Source organism: Lepisosteus oculatus, chromosome 1 (genome assembly GCF_040954835.1).
Source record: "Lepisosteus oculatus isolate fLepOcu1 chromosome 1, fLepOcu1.hap2, whole genome shotgun sequence".
Lineage (NCBI taxonomy): Eukaryota > Metazoa > Chordata > Actinopteri > Semionotiformes > Lepisosteidae > Lepisosteus > Lepisosteus oculatus.
Window position 1 is genome coordinate 27,101,245 of NC_090696.1, and position 16,775 is coordinate 27,118,019.

Below are 16,775 nucleotides of genomic sequence, written 5' to 3' on the forward strand. Positions count from 1 at the left end.
CTTCAGTGTTTTCAGTGTGATTTATTTTGTGTTTGACATTACATTGATAGACCCTTTAAGACATGTTTTGTCCTTTATGGAGGTGATAATACTGTTATATTTTGGTGTTAAATACTACTTCTGTTGTAAGACCGAAGTATTAAGTATGCAACAAGTGAAGTTCTAAGACTACAACAAAATTAATAATTAGAGCCTTAGAAGATGTATAAAATTGGGTTATATGACAAATTATTTTTTTTATTGCTACTTGTTCTTACTCACCCAAATGGAGTAATGACAGCAAAACCACTTTAGTTGTTTGCAGGTGTTAAAAGACATGTTCTTCACTGTTAACTAGAGCTAAAGACCACCTTGGACTATGGCTCCCCTGCAGTAAATAGTGTTTCAGATCTTTCCCAGACTCCTACCTGAAGTCTGTTTGGCTGTAATATTTTTTTATTGTTTTATTGTTGAATAAACAACTTATTTTTTTTTAAAGATGGAACTTCCACAGGATACTGCCACATTGTTATATTATAATAAAAGGATTAAAGAGGTCAATACCTCCATGCCACTTAAAGTGCAGTGCCAAAATGCTTTTCTAACAGCACTACTGGGACAGTTTTTCTAGCAGCACTACTTGGACAGTCTTCTTCATTTGCAGCTGTGCAAGTTAATGTGGTCTCTTAATAGGTATGTTAGGCAAAATAGGAACACCCCTTTACCAATGGGGTTTTTTCAAAGATGCATAGAACACAATATCCATTTGCTGTCCGTCTTTTGGTTGGGTTTGGTGGGAAGGGCATACGAAATAATGCACTCCTACCTGGATCTGCCTTTTGAGAAGGTAGAGATGCTCAGCTGTATATATGGAAGTTTCACACATATCCCACCCAAAAGCTTTCCCAGGGCTTCCTATTAATTAGTATTTTTAATGAGCTTTTCATTACAATGAGGTTCAATTAGACTAATCATCTAAATAACAGTCCATCACCAGTCAGTGAGACCACAAGCACGGTTTAAACACTACTTTTCACAAGCTAGTCATTTGAATTACGTATGAAAGGGTGTGAGGTCCATTTTCCTCCAAGAGGCCATAACTAGCTTTTAGTGTCCACATAGCTCACAGACATTAACAGGTTTGTTAAGAGCTTGGCTTGATTAAATCATTGTAAACATTGTAGTTTTCATTACCTCAGACGCGCTGTCCACACCAACAAAGTATTTTTCATCTGAATTAAACAGATCCAGATAAGGAATAAGATCAAAACTTATAGACAAGGACCCTGGGATTTGACTGAAGTGATTTAGATGGAAATCTGCCTGATTTTTCTGGCACATCTTTTACTTTTACAAATCATAATGTCCACAGAGAGCAATCATTTCTAAATACATCTTAGTCCTGAAGTCTTGTCACATACACTAAATCAGCTGTCTTGTCTCTGCCTTTATGCAGCTGCTAAAAAAAGGATGCTTCATGGTTGCTGATTGACGTGTTTCCCCGCACTTTCCTGTGAGTGCCGGTACTGACTGTGCCAGGGCTGAGTCACCCATTCTGGGTGGATCTGGAAGTCGGAGGCTCTGTGTCCCAGTGCCTCGCGCTGGCCCGGGCCCCTTCGCTGTGCTCTCTGAGGGTCTGTGGACAGGGTTTTTAACAGGCTCGCCACAGCCGCAGTTTCTGCAATAAATCAAGAAGAGGGGACAGACAGAGAGAGGGAGAAAATAGCTATAACCCTTCTGAGAAAGAAAAAAATAGACATATCATTCACTTTGATAGCCCTGTCTTACCAGCAGCCTTCAGTTTGTGAGACAGCACAACCTGTTGGAAAATCACCTCAGATGCCCCCCAGGCAGTCAGGAAATGCAGAATGGTTCACCATGACCCACGTGCACAGTCGCTGCACAATGTCACAAGAATTGCAAGGCTAGCTAGCTAGGTTAATTGGCACAGTAATAATGATGTTTAATACAGTATCTTAACCCAAAATGGTAAGTAAAATCTATAAAACTAGTGCTTGATAGAAAGGAAGAAGCACTTGAGACTGCAGTGAGGTACATGTGGTGTAAGCACTCCAAACATGAGTCAACAAGACATCCATTCCTCAGTATTGGAACTAGGATCTTTTTATGGAAATTGTTTTATATAGTTTTCAACTTTTTGTGTGACAACTGAAAAAATCCCCCCAACTACATCAAAATGTATCCTTTGAAACCATAGAGATAATATGGTTGTTCCACAGCTTTCCTGTTCACCTGCAAACAGATTGATTTACTTTTTATTCCTTTTTTAAAAGTTTGAATATTACAATTCTCGTAATCAGTTGAGCAGAGGAACTTGAACTGGAAACATTTATGCTTTTACGGACAGTACATGCAGTCACTTGAAATGGAAAGTTCGGTCCTGTCCAGGCTTTTCGATGTACCTTCTTTCCCTGCCCTCCTGAGCCACTGGTTCATTGGCACAATGCACTCTGGTCTGATGTGTTTGGACATGGCCTACTCACAAAAGCAACAACAGAAACAGAAATTAAGGATAAAAAATGACATTATGTCAGACCATATACAGTACATAATACAGAATCAAGTAATGATGAACATTTAAGTTGTTTTAGAATTTAAAGTTTTGTTTTTGGCAAGACTCAAGTCTTAAAATTAGATTTTTATTAATGTCACTCAGGGCACAGACATCACCCTTACCTGGCTGATGTAGCTGTGTGCAGGAGAGCCTTCTTTTAGTGAGCTCCCACGCTCCTGAAACATGCTCACAGCCAAATCCTGGACAGCTTTGCTCTCTACCACAGAAATGAAGCATAAAGCATTCAAAATGGAAAATCTTAATTTGTAAAGAGGCTTCCTATAGAAAACTGAAGAAAAAGCTAGATACTTAAAAGCAGTGTTAAGTGCTTTTGGAATTAAGGTAACAAACATTTAGTTTTACAGAACCTTATTGCCCTCCTAACGCTTCTATTCCCTATTCAACTCCCACCTCTGCTCTTTAGTTTATTTCTTTTTTTCCTCACTTCTCCAGCCTGTTTTTTATATTTGATGTTCTTCTGCCAATCCACACTCAACAGTGCACTGCTAATTGATAACCAACATTGTGATTGTTGTTTGAATCCCGTGCAGTTGGTGTTGCTGTCATTATGCCTTTTTAGGCATATAAACTGTAGAGAAGGTGACTCTTTTAAACTGCTCGGTTATTTTCTGTTTCTATGGCCATTGTGACTTGGTGGGACAGCTGCTTTTTCAGTCTTAATAATTCTACAGACGTTCTTTTAAATTAAGAGTGAGCTATTTATGTCCTGACGTGTTCCCAGAATTCTCGCTATTACTCTTTTCATCACCCTCGTTTCCCACCGAGCTTCAATCTGCCTGCAGGATGATCACTAATCAGCTCATCATGCCATCACACTGTTCATCACTTCAACGGCCAAAAAAGGATCAGAATTCAACTACTGCGTTTGCTGTGTTTTACCCCATCTACATGTTAATTTGAATTAAAAAAAATACCAGAAAATTACAAGATCCACTGAACTTATATGTACTCCACAAAAAATGCCAACAATTACATAAAATGATGACGTGCTTAATGATTTTCTCTTTTTAGCTAAAGGAACTACAGCTACAAGAGCATAACAACATTATTCAGTTAGTGTTATTCCTAATTCATTGAACAAAATAAATGTTACACTTCAAAATAAAAGCTTTTGTTTTTTTAAAGAAACTTGTCTTTAAACAAGTCATGTGACTAGGTTATTGAAAATTATTTACTTTTCACTAATCCATCTTCATTTATTAAGCGATATGTTATTCATTGCCTAATCCAAAATTGTTCTACCAAAGTGGTAATATTTTATCAGGCTGTAGATTAAGCATAATTACAGTATTTCTAATGAAAGCACTGGTAATTGACTTTAAATTAGATTGCTGAAATCTATACTCATTTTTCTGAAAAGGGAGCGGTAGTACAATTTGTTACAATGAAAAGAAACGTGGCAATGCATGACAAAAGACGGAGAGACTGTCTCAAATCTATTCTTTTTAATTAGCAAGTTAACAGATACAAAACAAAAATTAGGGACAAGGTGTACTAGTGTAGTGTGCAGTATGTAGAACCACTGAGAAATAAGCAAGGATTTTTCTCTTTTTAAATATTTAATCTAGATACGGGAAGCATTTTAAATACCTGGAGTGAAGAAGTATCTAGCACAGGGTACATGAAAAATCATAGAAAATCATCTATAGGCTCCTAGGCCATATAAGCCCCAGCACTAATAATAAACACCAGATCTAGGGTTCCACTGCGAATATTATTTTATCCAGACATTTTTGCTATTTTTTGACTCCACAAAGTTTCATATGACAAATACATTGCTTGGTTCAAGTTATCAATGCAAGACAGAGGAAACCGCAGTCCACCTGGTATGGATTAGGTGTAAGGCTGCCAACTCTCCTGGAGTTTACCTGAAATTATCACACTCTCCTGCACAGCACTTGGTCCAGTCATGGATTAGTTCTGAACAGAGACATTTTCGAGATCACCCGATCCAAGGATGCAAACTTCTGACATGAACTGACAAAATCAACCCCATGGACTTCTTCAGACTCAACATTGTAACACAAAGCAGATGGCACAAGTGGGAACTACTTGTATTAGTAGGACTCACTTTACTGAAAGGATTGTAGGTGTATGGCACTTGCTGAGATCCATTCATCCATTTTCTATCCACTTTATCCAATACAGGGTGGTGGGGAAGCCAGAGCCTATCCCAGCAAGCAACAAACACCAGGAAAAGGGATGACAGTCCATCATAGAGCACATTTTTCACAGACACAGCACATACAGTACACTCACACCAGGGCCAATTAACTTACCAGCATGTCTTTGGAATGTGGGAGAAAACTGGAGCACCTGGAGGAAACCCAAGTGAACACAGGGAGAACATACAAACTGGGCGAATGGCTTCTTCTGCAAAGAGTCTGTTTTTCAGAATGTTCCAGTCAAACATATCCCAGATGTTATCACACCTGGGGAGGGCTCCACGGCCGAAACGTTGTGTTCTCTTTCTTCTTTTTTTCAGCATGGAATAAACCTATTACTTGTTCCTTTGCAGCCTACGCATGCTGACGCAGCTACCCACCTGAACTACATATCCCAGATGTTTTCACTTGGGTTCACAGCAGGCAAACATGAACTTTGAACGTTGTAAGCTCAAAGAAATGCTTATGTTGCGTGTGTTGCAAATGCAAAGAAATGCTTAAATCCTGGCAGTGTGGGTTTTGCTACGTAAGAAACTGAGGTCTGTCTCCGCCAGTTTATACTAACAGCGGACCGAAAATGTGTGGAGACGTATGCTGGACAACAGCTTGTGACCAAAGTTCTGACTAGAACTCAGCATTCACTGCACGCCACACCATCACTCCTCCATCACAATAATCTAATTTCCCATAGTCTGCCACACACGTTTCAGCTGTTCCTGAGCTGTGGAGAGTCCCAGTGATGACGTTTAGTGTGGCAGACTGAAGCCACTTGTGAATATTTTGAACACAAATGAAACAGTGTTGTCTTGCTGGAGTGAAGTGGAGTACCAGGACAAGGGTCATGTCCCAACCCTGCCAGTTGTCCCAGCAAGGCCTAACACATGAGAAATGGACATTAAGGCCTTGGGCAACCATATTCAGTACTGCGAGATTTCAGCATCCTAAGCCATGATTCCTCTCTGCGTTAGTCAATCATGGCTTGCATCTTGCAGAAAAGTATTAGAGCTTATAAATACACGAATTAAAAGGGCTGCATCATGACATCATTACACCAAATAATGTTCAATGAAACTTGCACACTGGTGTTTGTTACACCTGTTACCAGCTCGGAAACAGCACGGAAACAGTCCCCATACTGTTATCTGTAACTCAGATTGGTGACCTGAGGATTTATTGCATCATTTCCCATAAGAGGAAGCCACTGCATTTTTATTGCCTGTAGGTACTGTATATACCAAATCATTTAACTTGAGGTGAAAAAATATAAAACGCATTACTTTTAGGGTTTGGAGAGCAGAGTACTGTTATTTTTAAACTGTGTGTTTAAAGTGTGTTTTTCTGAATATTGCATTTTTCCATGTACTGGATTTATTTTAATTGTGTTTACTTTTTGTAGAAATGCTAAAACTGATTTATATGAGTGGTTATAAAAAAGAAGCTGCTTCAAACCCAATCAAGATTTGGATAAAGAATGAATTCGTTAAATGAAATTACTTACGGATTACCAAAACCTCTTTGTACCAAACCTTCTAAAAATGACCACTAAAATCTATAGAATGACTAAAACAAAACGGCTTCCTAAATTGTGATTTTTTCTCTTTTTCTAAGAAACAAAAGCATTTTTTTTCACCACAATATTGTACAAGCTTTTCCAGTTAAAGCTGTCTAGATGGCCTTAACCTTCTTAGCCTTTGACCACATCTTAGGAAAACTGGCTTCAGCACATCAATAGTTTTGGCTTTTTTGCTCGTACTTTAGTCAGTTTTGGTTTTATTACATCTGGTTCAACTCCTGGGGGAACAGTCTGCAGATTCACAAGAGGAGCTGATCTTGTTGCCAAAGCTGTGTAATCCCACAGTGACCTCTCTTGACCTCCTCAGCAAGGGAAGCTGCTTAAACAGTGTGTGTGTACAGGAACTCAAGCTGCAGAATAAAGACAGCAAGACTTCCTGTTCGTCACAGCCTCTTTCTGAACTCAGCATCTTCAAGGAAACCTCAAACTGTATATACCCCTTAGACTTCACAATTGTATATCACACAGGAGCGCGAGAGCCGTTTCCTGAGTGAATGCAGATTCAGAATAGAAACAGGCTTGACTTTATTTTTGCTTTGAGGCCAACTTAAAGGTGTGCAAACATGCTGATTTCATAAGCAACATGCAAGGACTTTGTACATGAAGATATGGAATCATTTAGCTAAAAGGAAGAAGACCAGAATTCCTCCTCGAATTTGTAGCTATGAGCCACCTTCTAAATTTATCTTGAAGTGATGTTGAGACAGAAACATTTACATGGAATAGATGTCCCATGGATAACATCCAAACCAAGTGTGCTTTGACACTGTTTCTTTGATATATGCATTTTAGGTTCTCACTAATAGTAGAGGTAGCAAGTTGTAGGGCACTATAAATGTGACCATTTACTGTAATCTGAGAATTCCAATTTAATCTCAAATAAAGTAATATAAACACTGCAACACAAAAAAGTGCAAAGAAAGTCTTGGCAGGTGCTGATAACTTCAAGACTCTGTTGCAATTTCCTCTAAGATATGAGATGACAGAACAGGACAAATTAAACAAAAAAAGAATGCAAAAAAATGTCTGGATACTTCAAAGTCTAACATTTTCAGGTCTCTGGGCATTAAAGGGGGTGTATAATGTAAATGATCAATCAGATTGTTACCCACCAGCTTCTGGAGCAAGATTCATCCAGGCCCTAGCTGCCTGAGCCAGCTGTGAGCTGCAGAACACCATCTCAAGTACCTGCAATACCGAGAGTCAGATAAAACCCAGAGCACTCTACAGTGAGGCTTGCTGCTGTATACAGTATATGTCCACTAACTTTTCTGCAATTGCAAAATACATTGCAATGTTTAAAAAATGTTAGTGGACAATGCACTGAACATGTTAAACCAGAAAAGAAATGGGGTTGTAATAAAGTATCCTAAGTTTTCATACAGATTAATATTCTCCAGTAATAAATGATTATCAAACAAAGAAAACACTTAACACTGAAAATACAGCACCATAATTAAATAATAATAATAATAATAATAATAATAATAATATACGGTATGGTGTATCTGCCTCTGTATTGATCTCAGAATAAACGGTTCAATAAAAATATGCTGTGGTGCAGAATTACATACTGTAGGTACTGTATATATTTATAATTAGATTAAAATCAATTATGAGCTCATTAACACATAATTAATAAGAAAATTCAATCATGTACATATATTAATTTATGACAAAGTCAAGTTTAATATGTCCTCCAGATTCAAGTTTTAAAACATCAGATTTGTTTACGTTTCTAAGTAATTCAGTGATCCGTGTTGATAAAAAGATACATTCTATTATGATTTCCTTAATCTGTTATCACTGAACCAAAAATAGGTAGAGTTTTTCCAGAGAGTGAGAGGGGGGGGCATTTCTGCATCATCAAACTACCCTATTCAAACTGACAAGGTAAACAACAAAGCAGAATGTCAATGTTTCCCTTAGTCAGACAAGATGCCGTTCGTTTGCTTCAGACACAAGGTTTCCACAGCTACCTAACCATGTCAACCAATCACAAGGGCTGTTTGATCTTCATAGGTCTGAATTCAATCATCATCAAACAAATTATAATTACAATAGCACATAATCATACCCATCTTATTAAAACAGCCCTGACACTTGACAGGCAGAAAGGAAGCATTATGTTCAATAAATCTGTGAAGATACTAGGAGGAATTATAAATATTCTACAAGCCCTGTTTCTTTAAAATATCATTAGATTTGTATAAGAAAAGACACCCAGCATTCATTTTGACATGTGCAGCAAAAGTGCTAATAAAAGACACCTTGCAGTACAGGTCCTGTGCCTCCTGCCTGTGTACTCTGCTCCTTTTCCTTAAGCATTTTGCTTTCTGTATCTTTTCCTACAATGTATTTTTACGCTAAATGAAGAGGTCTGAATAGCAGATTTCACAATTGAAGCTAATGAGCATGTATGACATAGCATGTTCAATACCCTGCTTTATTCAGAGTTTAACGATGTTCTAATACTGCTGCTAATGTCTTTCAGTACAATGACATGCTTCACTGTCCTTTCTTATAAATTGTCTGGTAACGTAATTTGAACATAGTACCATAATACATGCATTCTAAGTCGGAATATCAAAATGTATTTCAATCTTGAGTTTAAAAACTTTGTACTGTACCTCTCCGTTTCCGTCTCGCTGTTTTTTTAGAGGGCTTCTGAAGCTGGTACTTGGTTCGGTATAACTATTACTTCCTCCTGTTAAGTAGAGAAATAATTTACTGTACTTATAAAAGTCAAGAGGTAAATGAATGAGAGAGCACTGTTGCCGACCATATTACCTTTGTTTTAATAAGTGCTCACAGTTTGCATTAAAGACACATCTGCTGTGTCCAAAAACAGAATATGAGTACACCGAGTACCTGCAGTGAAGCCATTTCTATGACCTTTGTTTATAACATAGATGTAGATGGAGGTTATGCTCTGTAATTTCAGCATACAGATTGCTTATTGGGGATACCAAGAGACTGTACAGTTCATTTATCCTATATTAATGGATTTTTGACGGCCTGATACAAGACAACAATGTTCTTGAACCTACTGTACTGCCAAAGGGAACATGGCTTTGAAAATAACTAATTGTATATACAGTAGATTCTAAGCTTCCTAGAAAGTGAGTATTAAAATGATGGAGCATTTGTAGAAGCTACATAACTGCAAATGTCATCCACGCTCCAATGAGAAGGCCCATCCATTGTCAGTCGCCTCTCATCATGGCGAGGGTCACAGCAAGCTAAAGCACTCCTGGGAGCACTCTTCTGTTTCCACTGCAGTGTCATGGAGAAAGGCCCAATTCAGAATCGCTAATCAAGCTTGCCGGCATGTCTCTGGAAGAAACTGGGAGCACTCTGCTGAAAAGTGCAAAATCCACACAGACTAACCCTCAAAACGTAGATCAAACTCTTAAGCTGTCCTTGATGGGACTGTTAGTATATGTTACTCTTTGCTCCAAAGACAATTTAATGACCTGTGATCAGTGTTGCAAAAGCTGAATTGCATGCTTGCCATAGAGCTAAAAAGTGAATTATGTTAACCTTGTTTAATATAACCAGCTACTGTACAAAGGTGTACAATGCTTAATTTTATGTTTAGTCTTTCAATAACAGTACATTTGAAATAGACAGTTAGTATCCTGCCAATATTTACTATAACACTGGGAACCAGCCTGACCAGTCAGCAACAGGGGTCACCAATGCATCTGAAACTGAGGACCATTCCTCCCATTTCAACCAGCTCAAGAGCAGCAGAGCTCAACAAGGTGTCCCTGGATGCTCCCAGTCCCATTTAGGTAGCGGATTCAAATGGATTTCTCCTTAATATTCTAGAGTTCAAGCATCATTAATCAGGCAGTTTCACTGGCTGACTACTTTGAGAACCTTAAACGTGATGTTTTTGCTAGTGTTACTGTTTTGGTTTTTACCATTACACTCTATCATATTGCTGATGTGATTCCTTTTAGATATGAGATTACAAGGTCAATCATGGTTTCAATCTGATTTAAGTGCTTCTTTCCTCCTGTTTGAGAAATATGGCCAAACTGCATTAGGAGGAAATTACATTACCAGCCTTCATCTTTATTGACAGAGGAAATGCCTGGTTTCCCAAGACAGAACAGTCCCAATTAAGCTCAGTCTATGTGCACAGAATTTTCACTTTTCTATTGGCCATGCTTGTATAATGTTTGTGAATAGGATCATTGGCTATTGCATTATTCACCCCACCTAAAGCACACAAAACACTTCTCAGTACCCAACCTAGCATTCATACACTAAAAAAGCATCATGCAGTATGAATACGTAAACTGTGGCAAAATTGCCATTCTAGTATGCAAATCTGTACAAATATGATATTGTTTTTTGCGTATTTGTCTAGTGCCCAACAATCACTCAAGTCAACCCTCTCTTTCAGACATCTCCCTTTTACTTTTGAAAGTGTGCTTGTACATTTTTCGCTACTCTTGCAAATTCCCCAGACGTGGGAACTTGTTAAAGTAAATGAGGTTATTATTAGACAGGTCAGGGTAGATGGGTGCACATAGGTTAAGTGCACCTCTAATATCCTTATTTACCTTTCATATAGTCCTCCAGACACCCCCACCATGCAAGCTCCCCTCACAACTACTGCTTCTCTGCTACAGAGTCTTTGAGCATCTTTTCCAGTTCCATCTTTCTGTGCTTTCTTAGAGACAGCAGGCCTGCAAGCGTTCCTTCAGTCCTGACCCTGCCAAGTCACCTGTCTCTTTCTGTTTCTCCATACGCACAGGACACAACCACATTCGCCACTGCTGTACCTGTCCACACACCTGACAAACCATATGCCCTGTTTTAGTTCACAAAGCAACTTCCATCATATTAGGAAAGTGGATTATGCGATATCATGGTCACTGACAGTGTAGACAAGCACTTAATTTAAAGTTTAAACAATCTGAAAAGGAGCTGCAACCAGAATTAGATTACACTTGATGACAACCACCTCTGGGAAAAATTGCATTCTTATTCAGTTTTGCGGTATTCATAACTGATTCACTGTAAGAAACTCTAAGATGGTGATGAATAGGAAAAAGACACCCTATATAAGAAAATACCGATTGAACCAACTGGAAGGTTGTCATTAATTCAAATGAACCTCAGTTATTTTCAATGAGGAATGTAATTCAGCTGCACGTGATATGATAAATAGCTTCTTGCATAGAAAAACACCAGCCCATAAATTAGGGCAACATTTCTAGGCAGATTTGAAACAACCATACAGTGCTATTGATTTCCCGTGATATGCTGTGATCAATCTGTAGAATCTACATTTGTGCTCTACTCCTTCTTTAGCATTCTTTTAAGATGCTGACACCTGCAGTATGACAGAATAAGGGCAATTTTTTTTAGCTCTGGTTGGATCTGTCCAGAAGGTCAAATCAGTCCATCTGTGATTCAATGAAGAGCACCATCTTCTTGGTCCTGCTCTGTAGAGCCTGCTACGTTTTGGGCCTGCTACAAGTTGCAGGAAGCTGTAAAGTGTACAGTCCACAGAGGCTAGGAGCCCCCTCACTGGCAGGTGAACATGTGACCTTCCTCATGAGCCTGTTTTGCACAAATGCCCACTTTTATGTGCCTTTCATTCAGCTTTTCAATTTTACACCAAGGATGTCTCACAAACTGCACTGCCAAACCTGTGCAGAAGAATGGAGTTCAATTCATGCCTACAGTAAATACATGTGTCAGTAAGTGAGCATGAATGCTATTCTATTAGTGGACAAAGGAAGGGAACAAATCAGAGACCAGTGACATAGTTACAGCTGCCCTCCCAACTAACAACTTTAACAAGCTTCACATGAATTCTGGCTGTTAAACTTGTTATACAATTTCTAGATTGGCAAAACTGGAACATTTCTAGCTTTCCATTTCTGCTCTGAGGTACAGTTATGCTCACTATGCCACCTCAGCATTGATGGCCTGAAAATGTGTGCACAGTTTCTGTTGAAATAGTTTTTTGGGGGAGATTTCAAATAATTGGTTGTTAATACAAACCTTTAAGCTGAAAGGCACTTCCAATGTCAGTTCCATTTCCGAACAATTAATCATTAAGAGGGTGGCTTATGTTTTTTTAATGCAGAGACTTACTTCATAGATAAAATAAAAAACAATGAATACTGAAAACATGGCATCACTTTTTCTTACTATAAAACTTGGCTCACCGTCCTGCCTTAGGGTATGAATAACAACAGCTCAGAATTTCCATCTCTTACTGATATTGAAATCAATACGTGACATATCAGTATGTTTCCAGTCAACATGCTGTGTGTGAGGGAAGGTTAATGCAGTCAGACACCCAGGAAAAATGACATTCTGCACTGAGTGTTTAGGAAAAAAGGGAACTAAGAAAAATACAAAAAGCAAAGAAAATGTATATGAGAGAGAGAGAGAGAGGAGAGAGAGAGAGAGATCAGGAATTTGTCTTTTCACATACCCCAACTTGCTCTCCATGAGACACACAGACAGGGAGAGAAGTTTGGGGTCAGAGTGCAGGGTCAGCCATTTATACGGCGCCCCTGGAGCAGTTGGGGTTAAGGGCCTTTCTCAGGGGCTCAAGGGAGTAGGATTCCTCTGCCAGCCACAGGTATGAACCGGCAACCTTCCAGCCACAGAGCCACCGCACCGCCCCTATATGAGTATTTTAAATATATATATATGCAGTATTATATCAAAGGTTTGAATCTTTAAGGACTGCGCAAGTCAACAGAATGGCCAAATTGTACTATGCTGAAAAAAGTGACAATATAGGTGTAGGCCAACAGGCATTGGGGGCTATACTGCCTTCAAGGTTGCTTTGATTGGCCAGTAAAGGAACAAGTAAAGGTTTATTCCATGCTGAAAAGAAAAGAGACATGTTTCGGCTGTGGAGCCAGTGTCTCTGTAAGACTCTGTCTTCCTTGTCCTCGGAGCGTCCCATTGATCAAAGGTCCTCCTTGTGCAGACACAGCTCAGAGGTGACATGTGGGATTGCAAGAGAGGTCTAACTGGGCCTCAGACTGAGAGGGGGGCTCTGGAACAGGGCAAGAACAGACAGAGCATCGTCACATCTGGCCATCTGCAAATAGCCAGTTCATTAACGAGCCCCAAGCCATGTGTGAGCTCTGCCCACACTCAGGGCATCACATTTCTTCTAACTTTTCTCCATTCATTGGAAGTTTCATTTCACACCTCTCTACACCTATCCTGACTTCACACCTCTTGATTGGCCTCTCTTTCTGTCCCCTGCTCCCGCCTCTCACTCCTCCTCCCTCCCAACCTTTGTTCTCCCACTGCATTACCTTTGCTTACTGCCCTGTCTCTCTCACACCTGAAGAAGGCTCCACGGCAGAAATGCTGTGTTTTCTTTCTTCTTTTTTTCAGCATGGAATAAACCTATTACTTGTTCCATCACAGGGACACCTCCCTCTCCCCAATAACGAGTTGTGACTCCTGGCTAGAAAAGGGCAGGACAAGTCCCAGTCAGAGTGCAGCAGGCTCAGAGTAGAGGGACCGACTGCGCCACTGGACACTGGAGAAGGTTTGGACGCCAGAGGGGACTGTACAGACAGCAGGAGAGGAAGGCTCTGGCATCGTCTCCCTCCCCTCCTGCCCGATATCGATCTCGGAGACACCTGAGTGGATTGTGTCTCCGACCCAATCAAAGAGGTATCACTTTGATTGGGTCGGGTCAAGACTGAAGAGGATACCTAAAACCACCGAATGACGACAGAGTTTCTTTACTGTGGCAGTAGAGAGTAACTAGGGTCCATGAGTGTTCATGTGTTTCTGTGAGTGAGTCCCCTGGGGATTCTTATTTTGTGTGTGCTCTTTTAAGAGACATTAGTACTCTTGACTGTAGCTGTAAAAACACTACCTGTCTTGTCTGATCTGTGGCAGCGCTGATGGTTCTAAGACATAAGAACCTGTTGTGGGGGGAAAGGATCCTACTACCCTTATAATTTCTAGTTGATATAGCCAGCTACAAAGCAGACGAATCCTGCAATCTGGGGTTCACCACCCATGACATTTGTTCACAAACAAAAAAGGAGGGCAATATGTCAGTTCTCTCAAGCAAGGGGGCTCTTACCTCTGGCATTCCCAACAGCATGGTGGTCCACAGAATTAAAGTATCCCGAAACAGTATGTAGCTTGGTCACTAAAAAAACTCTGGAACACAAGGAAAGTAAAACATTAATATTAACCATTGAAAGGTGTGGAGGAATCTGAATGTGGCAGAGAAGAAGAAAACGTAATTCCAAAACATTTTTACAATACGTACAGCATGCTATCCTGCCAGGTATCGTTTAAAAAGCATAAAATGAGGTTAGTGGGTTTTTGTTTCATTGCCACAATCTAAGTTTCTTTTTATTTTTCAAATGCCAAGCTCATACGATCTTTGGGGAGTGACGCGTTTTGGGCAGCACTACAACATAATTTGTCTGACCTACAATTCTCACAACTGCTGAAAATAATACTGCATTTATTTATTCCCGCTTTCCAAGAAACCCAATGCGCTGGTGGAAAGATGCGATTTCATTGCTAGTTGTATCGCGTACAACCAAAAACGCCATAAAAACGACGTTTTCAGTTGCACCTGTTAAAATATTAACTTAGCGGGAAGCTCAGCGGGAAGGCGGTCGGGTTCTTACTCCGACGGATGGGGCTTCTCCATGCGAGTTGGAGAGCTCGGCCTGACCCTGCACTGCGTTGGCTCGTCCAGTGTTTTGGTGCAATGCTGTCCCCTATAGGTAGTAAAACTCTCTAGCCGTTTTCGGGTGTCAGCTTCCCACGACGATCTGGCAACCCTCCGAATCCTCTCAAACTCGTACGGGTCCAAGGGTCTCTGAAGAAGCTCCCAGTCTTCGGTGTCAAACCACCGTTTTTTGAATACCTCTTTTCCGTAGCTAGACCGGGGTGCTGAAGATGTCATTTCTTCTTTAAGCAAGGCAGCGCCTGATCAGTGATGTCAGTTTAATTCGTCAGTATTTTAATTTACGTGGCCGTGCCGAGGGAGTTGAAGTTTCACTGCATTTGTTCCACAAAGAAATAAACGCCAAGTCGGCAGCCTACTTTTCGATGTGGTTGGTGCTTAAACAGGTTTTAAAGAGCTCCTGTGTTGATTCTGTTTGCTAACCAACAGACAGCCGAAGACAAGCAATGATTAAGGCTATAAGGGGTACCCTGGCTTAAAGCCTTGAACCATTGTACGTTTGTTCTCTGCGAAGGAACAAAAGAAAGTCGCGCCCTCCCCCAGGATCACTTTAATCGGCCGACTTACCTTCTGAAAGAGGAGACAGGTGAGGCTTGCATCAATCAGATTCCTTTAGGACCATTTTTCTTAAAATCAGAAATGTCATCACATTCTCAGTATAAAAAGACGTGTAATGTAACACGAGTATTCAGTTTTTCAACTTTTTCCTTAAACCGCTTCTTAAATTTTAAAGAAAGGGGCGTTTCATAAAACCATTTAGATTAGTTTAGATTTTATTGTGCCTTAAAAATACTCAAATGATCTAGAGATGTTGCATCAAACTCACTTCCTGCAGGCTCTACTTGGTTTCTAGGATTTCGGTTACACAGTGGGATCTAACTATTTAACTGCATAATTGTAATATTTCTAACCTAATTTCATAATGTATTAAAACTGCAATTTTAATTAAGTAATTTTTTGGAGTTATGAACTGAAAATATATCTTAGGAAACATACTATAAATCTCTAAACGACAGGCTCAAAATACACCATGTGCTCCTGGAATTGAGCCTCACCCCCCTGTCCTAGAGATTGCCTTGGATGTGTATGAAAATCAATTTATCTGCGGTTTAACCATTAATTAGCCAGATGTATGTTTTAAAATGAGGTTGCCCAAACTGTCCTGTGGTATACTTCCTGAAATACAACAAGGTTCGGTGTGAAGACTTCTTAAACACATACAATTAGGAAATATCTAAGATAATACGTTTTCAGGTAAACATGAAGAAAACTAATTGCCAAGATTAGGACTTTATTTCTTCGGAAATGAAAAAATGGTTATAAACGTTCATTACAATTTTCGTTGTCAGGAAACACCTTCAAATAGGTCAATACAAACTAGCTAACTACAAGACATATCTACTATCAGATTGTTTCCAATGTTCAATGCACATGTGCATTATGGTGTTCAGCATATAAGTTTTCAGCATGGTCTCTCTTTCTTATAAGAAAACCTGGTTTACAGAGATCATGTATCGAAAATGGCAAAAAGGCAGGTCTGCTGAAGAAATGCTTGTGAAAACAGACATAATAGTCAAAAGACCTTGCACATTTTACAAAGCACAAAGTAAATGTTCAAAGTAAAACATACACTGGTGTTTTACTCATTTTAGGTCCTATCAAATAATAGCTAGCCGTTTTATGTTTGCATTCTGAGAACAAGATTGCAGCCCAAGACTGCGGATTCATATTCCTGTA

General features: G+C 39.6%; 1 protein-coding gene across 2 annotated transcripts; it reads right to left on the minus strand.

Annotated features, from left to right (window-relative positions):
* Positions 1-211: 211 nt before the first annotated feature.
* Positions 212-15,534, minus strand: LOC107077082 (uncharacterized). Of its 2 annotated transcripts, XM_015344685.2 has the most exons (7): positions 14,977-15,534; positions 14,415-14,494; positions 8,944-9,020; positions 7,426-7,501; positions 2,677-2,771; positions 2,403-2,475; positions 212-1,657 (listed from the first exon to the last, which is right to left on the minus strand). In XM_015344685.2, the coding sequence occupies exons 1-7, from the start codon at positions 15,255-15,257 to the stop codon at positions 1,455-1,457; spliced, it is 885 nt and encodes a 294-aa protein (XP_015200171.2). In that variant the 5' UTR covers positions 15,258-15,534; the 3' UTR covers positions 212-1,454. The 2 variants fall into 2 exon arrangements, with proteins under 2 accessions (XP_015200171.2, XP_015200172.2); XM_015344686.2 differs by lacking the exons at positions 7,426-7,501; positions 8,944-9,020.
* Between the last annotated feature and the right edge of the window lie 1,241 nt (positions 15,535-16,775).

Bases quoted from the DNA above. Each gene is read 5' to 3' on its own strand.
- LOC107077082 (XM_015344685.2), bottom strand. From the start codon at position 15,257: ATGACATCTTCAGCACCCCGGTCTAGCTACGGAAAAGAGGTATTCAAA. The intron at 14,495-14,976 runs GTAAGAACCCGA...CTTGTGTTCCAG, and splicing joins GAGAAGCCCCATCCGTCGGA to AGTTTTTTTAGTGACCAAGC. The intron at 2,772-7,425 runs GTGGGTAACAAT...TTTCTGTGGTAG, and splicing joins GAATCTTGCTCCAGAAGCTG to AGAGCAAAGCTGTCCAGGAT.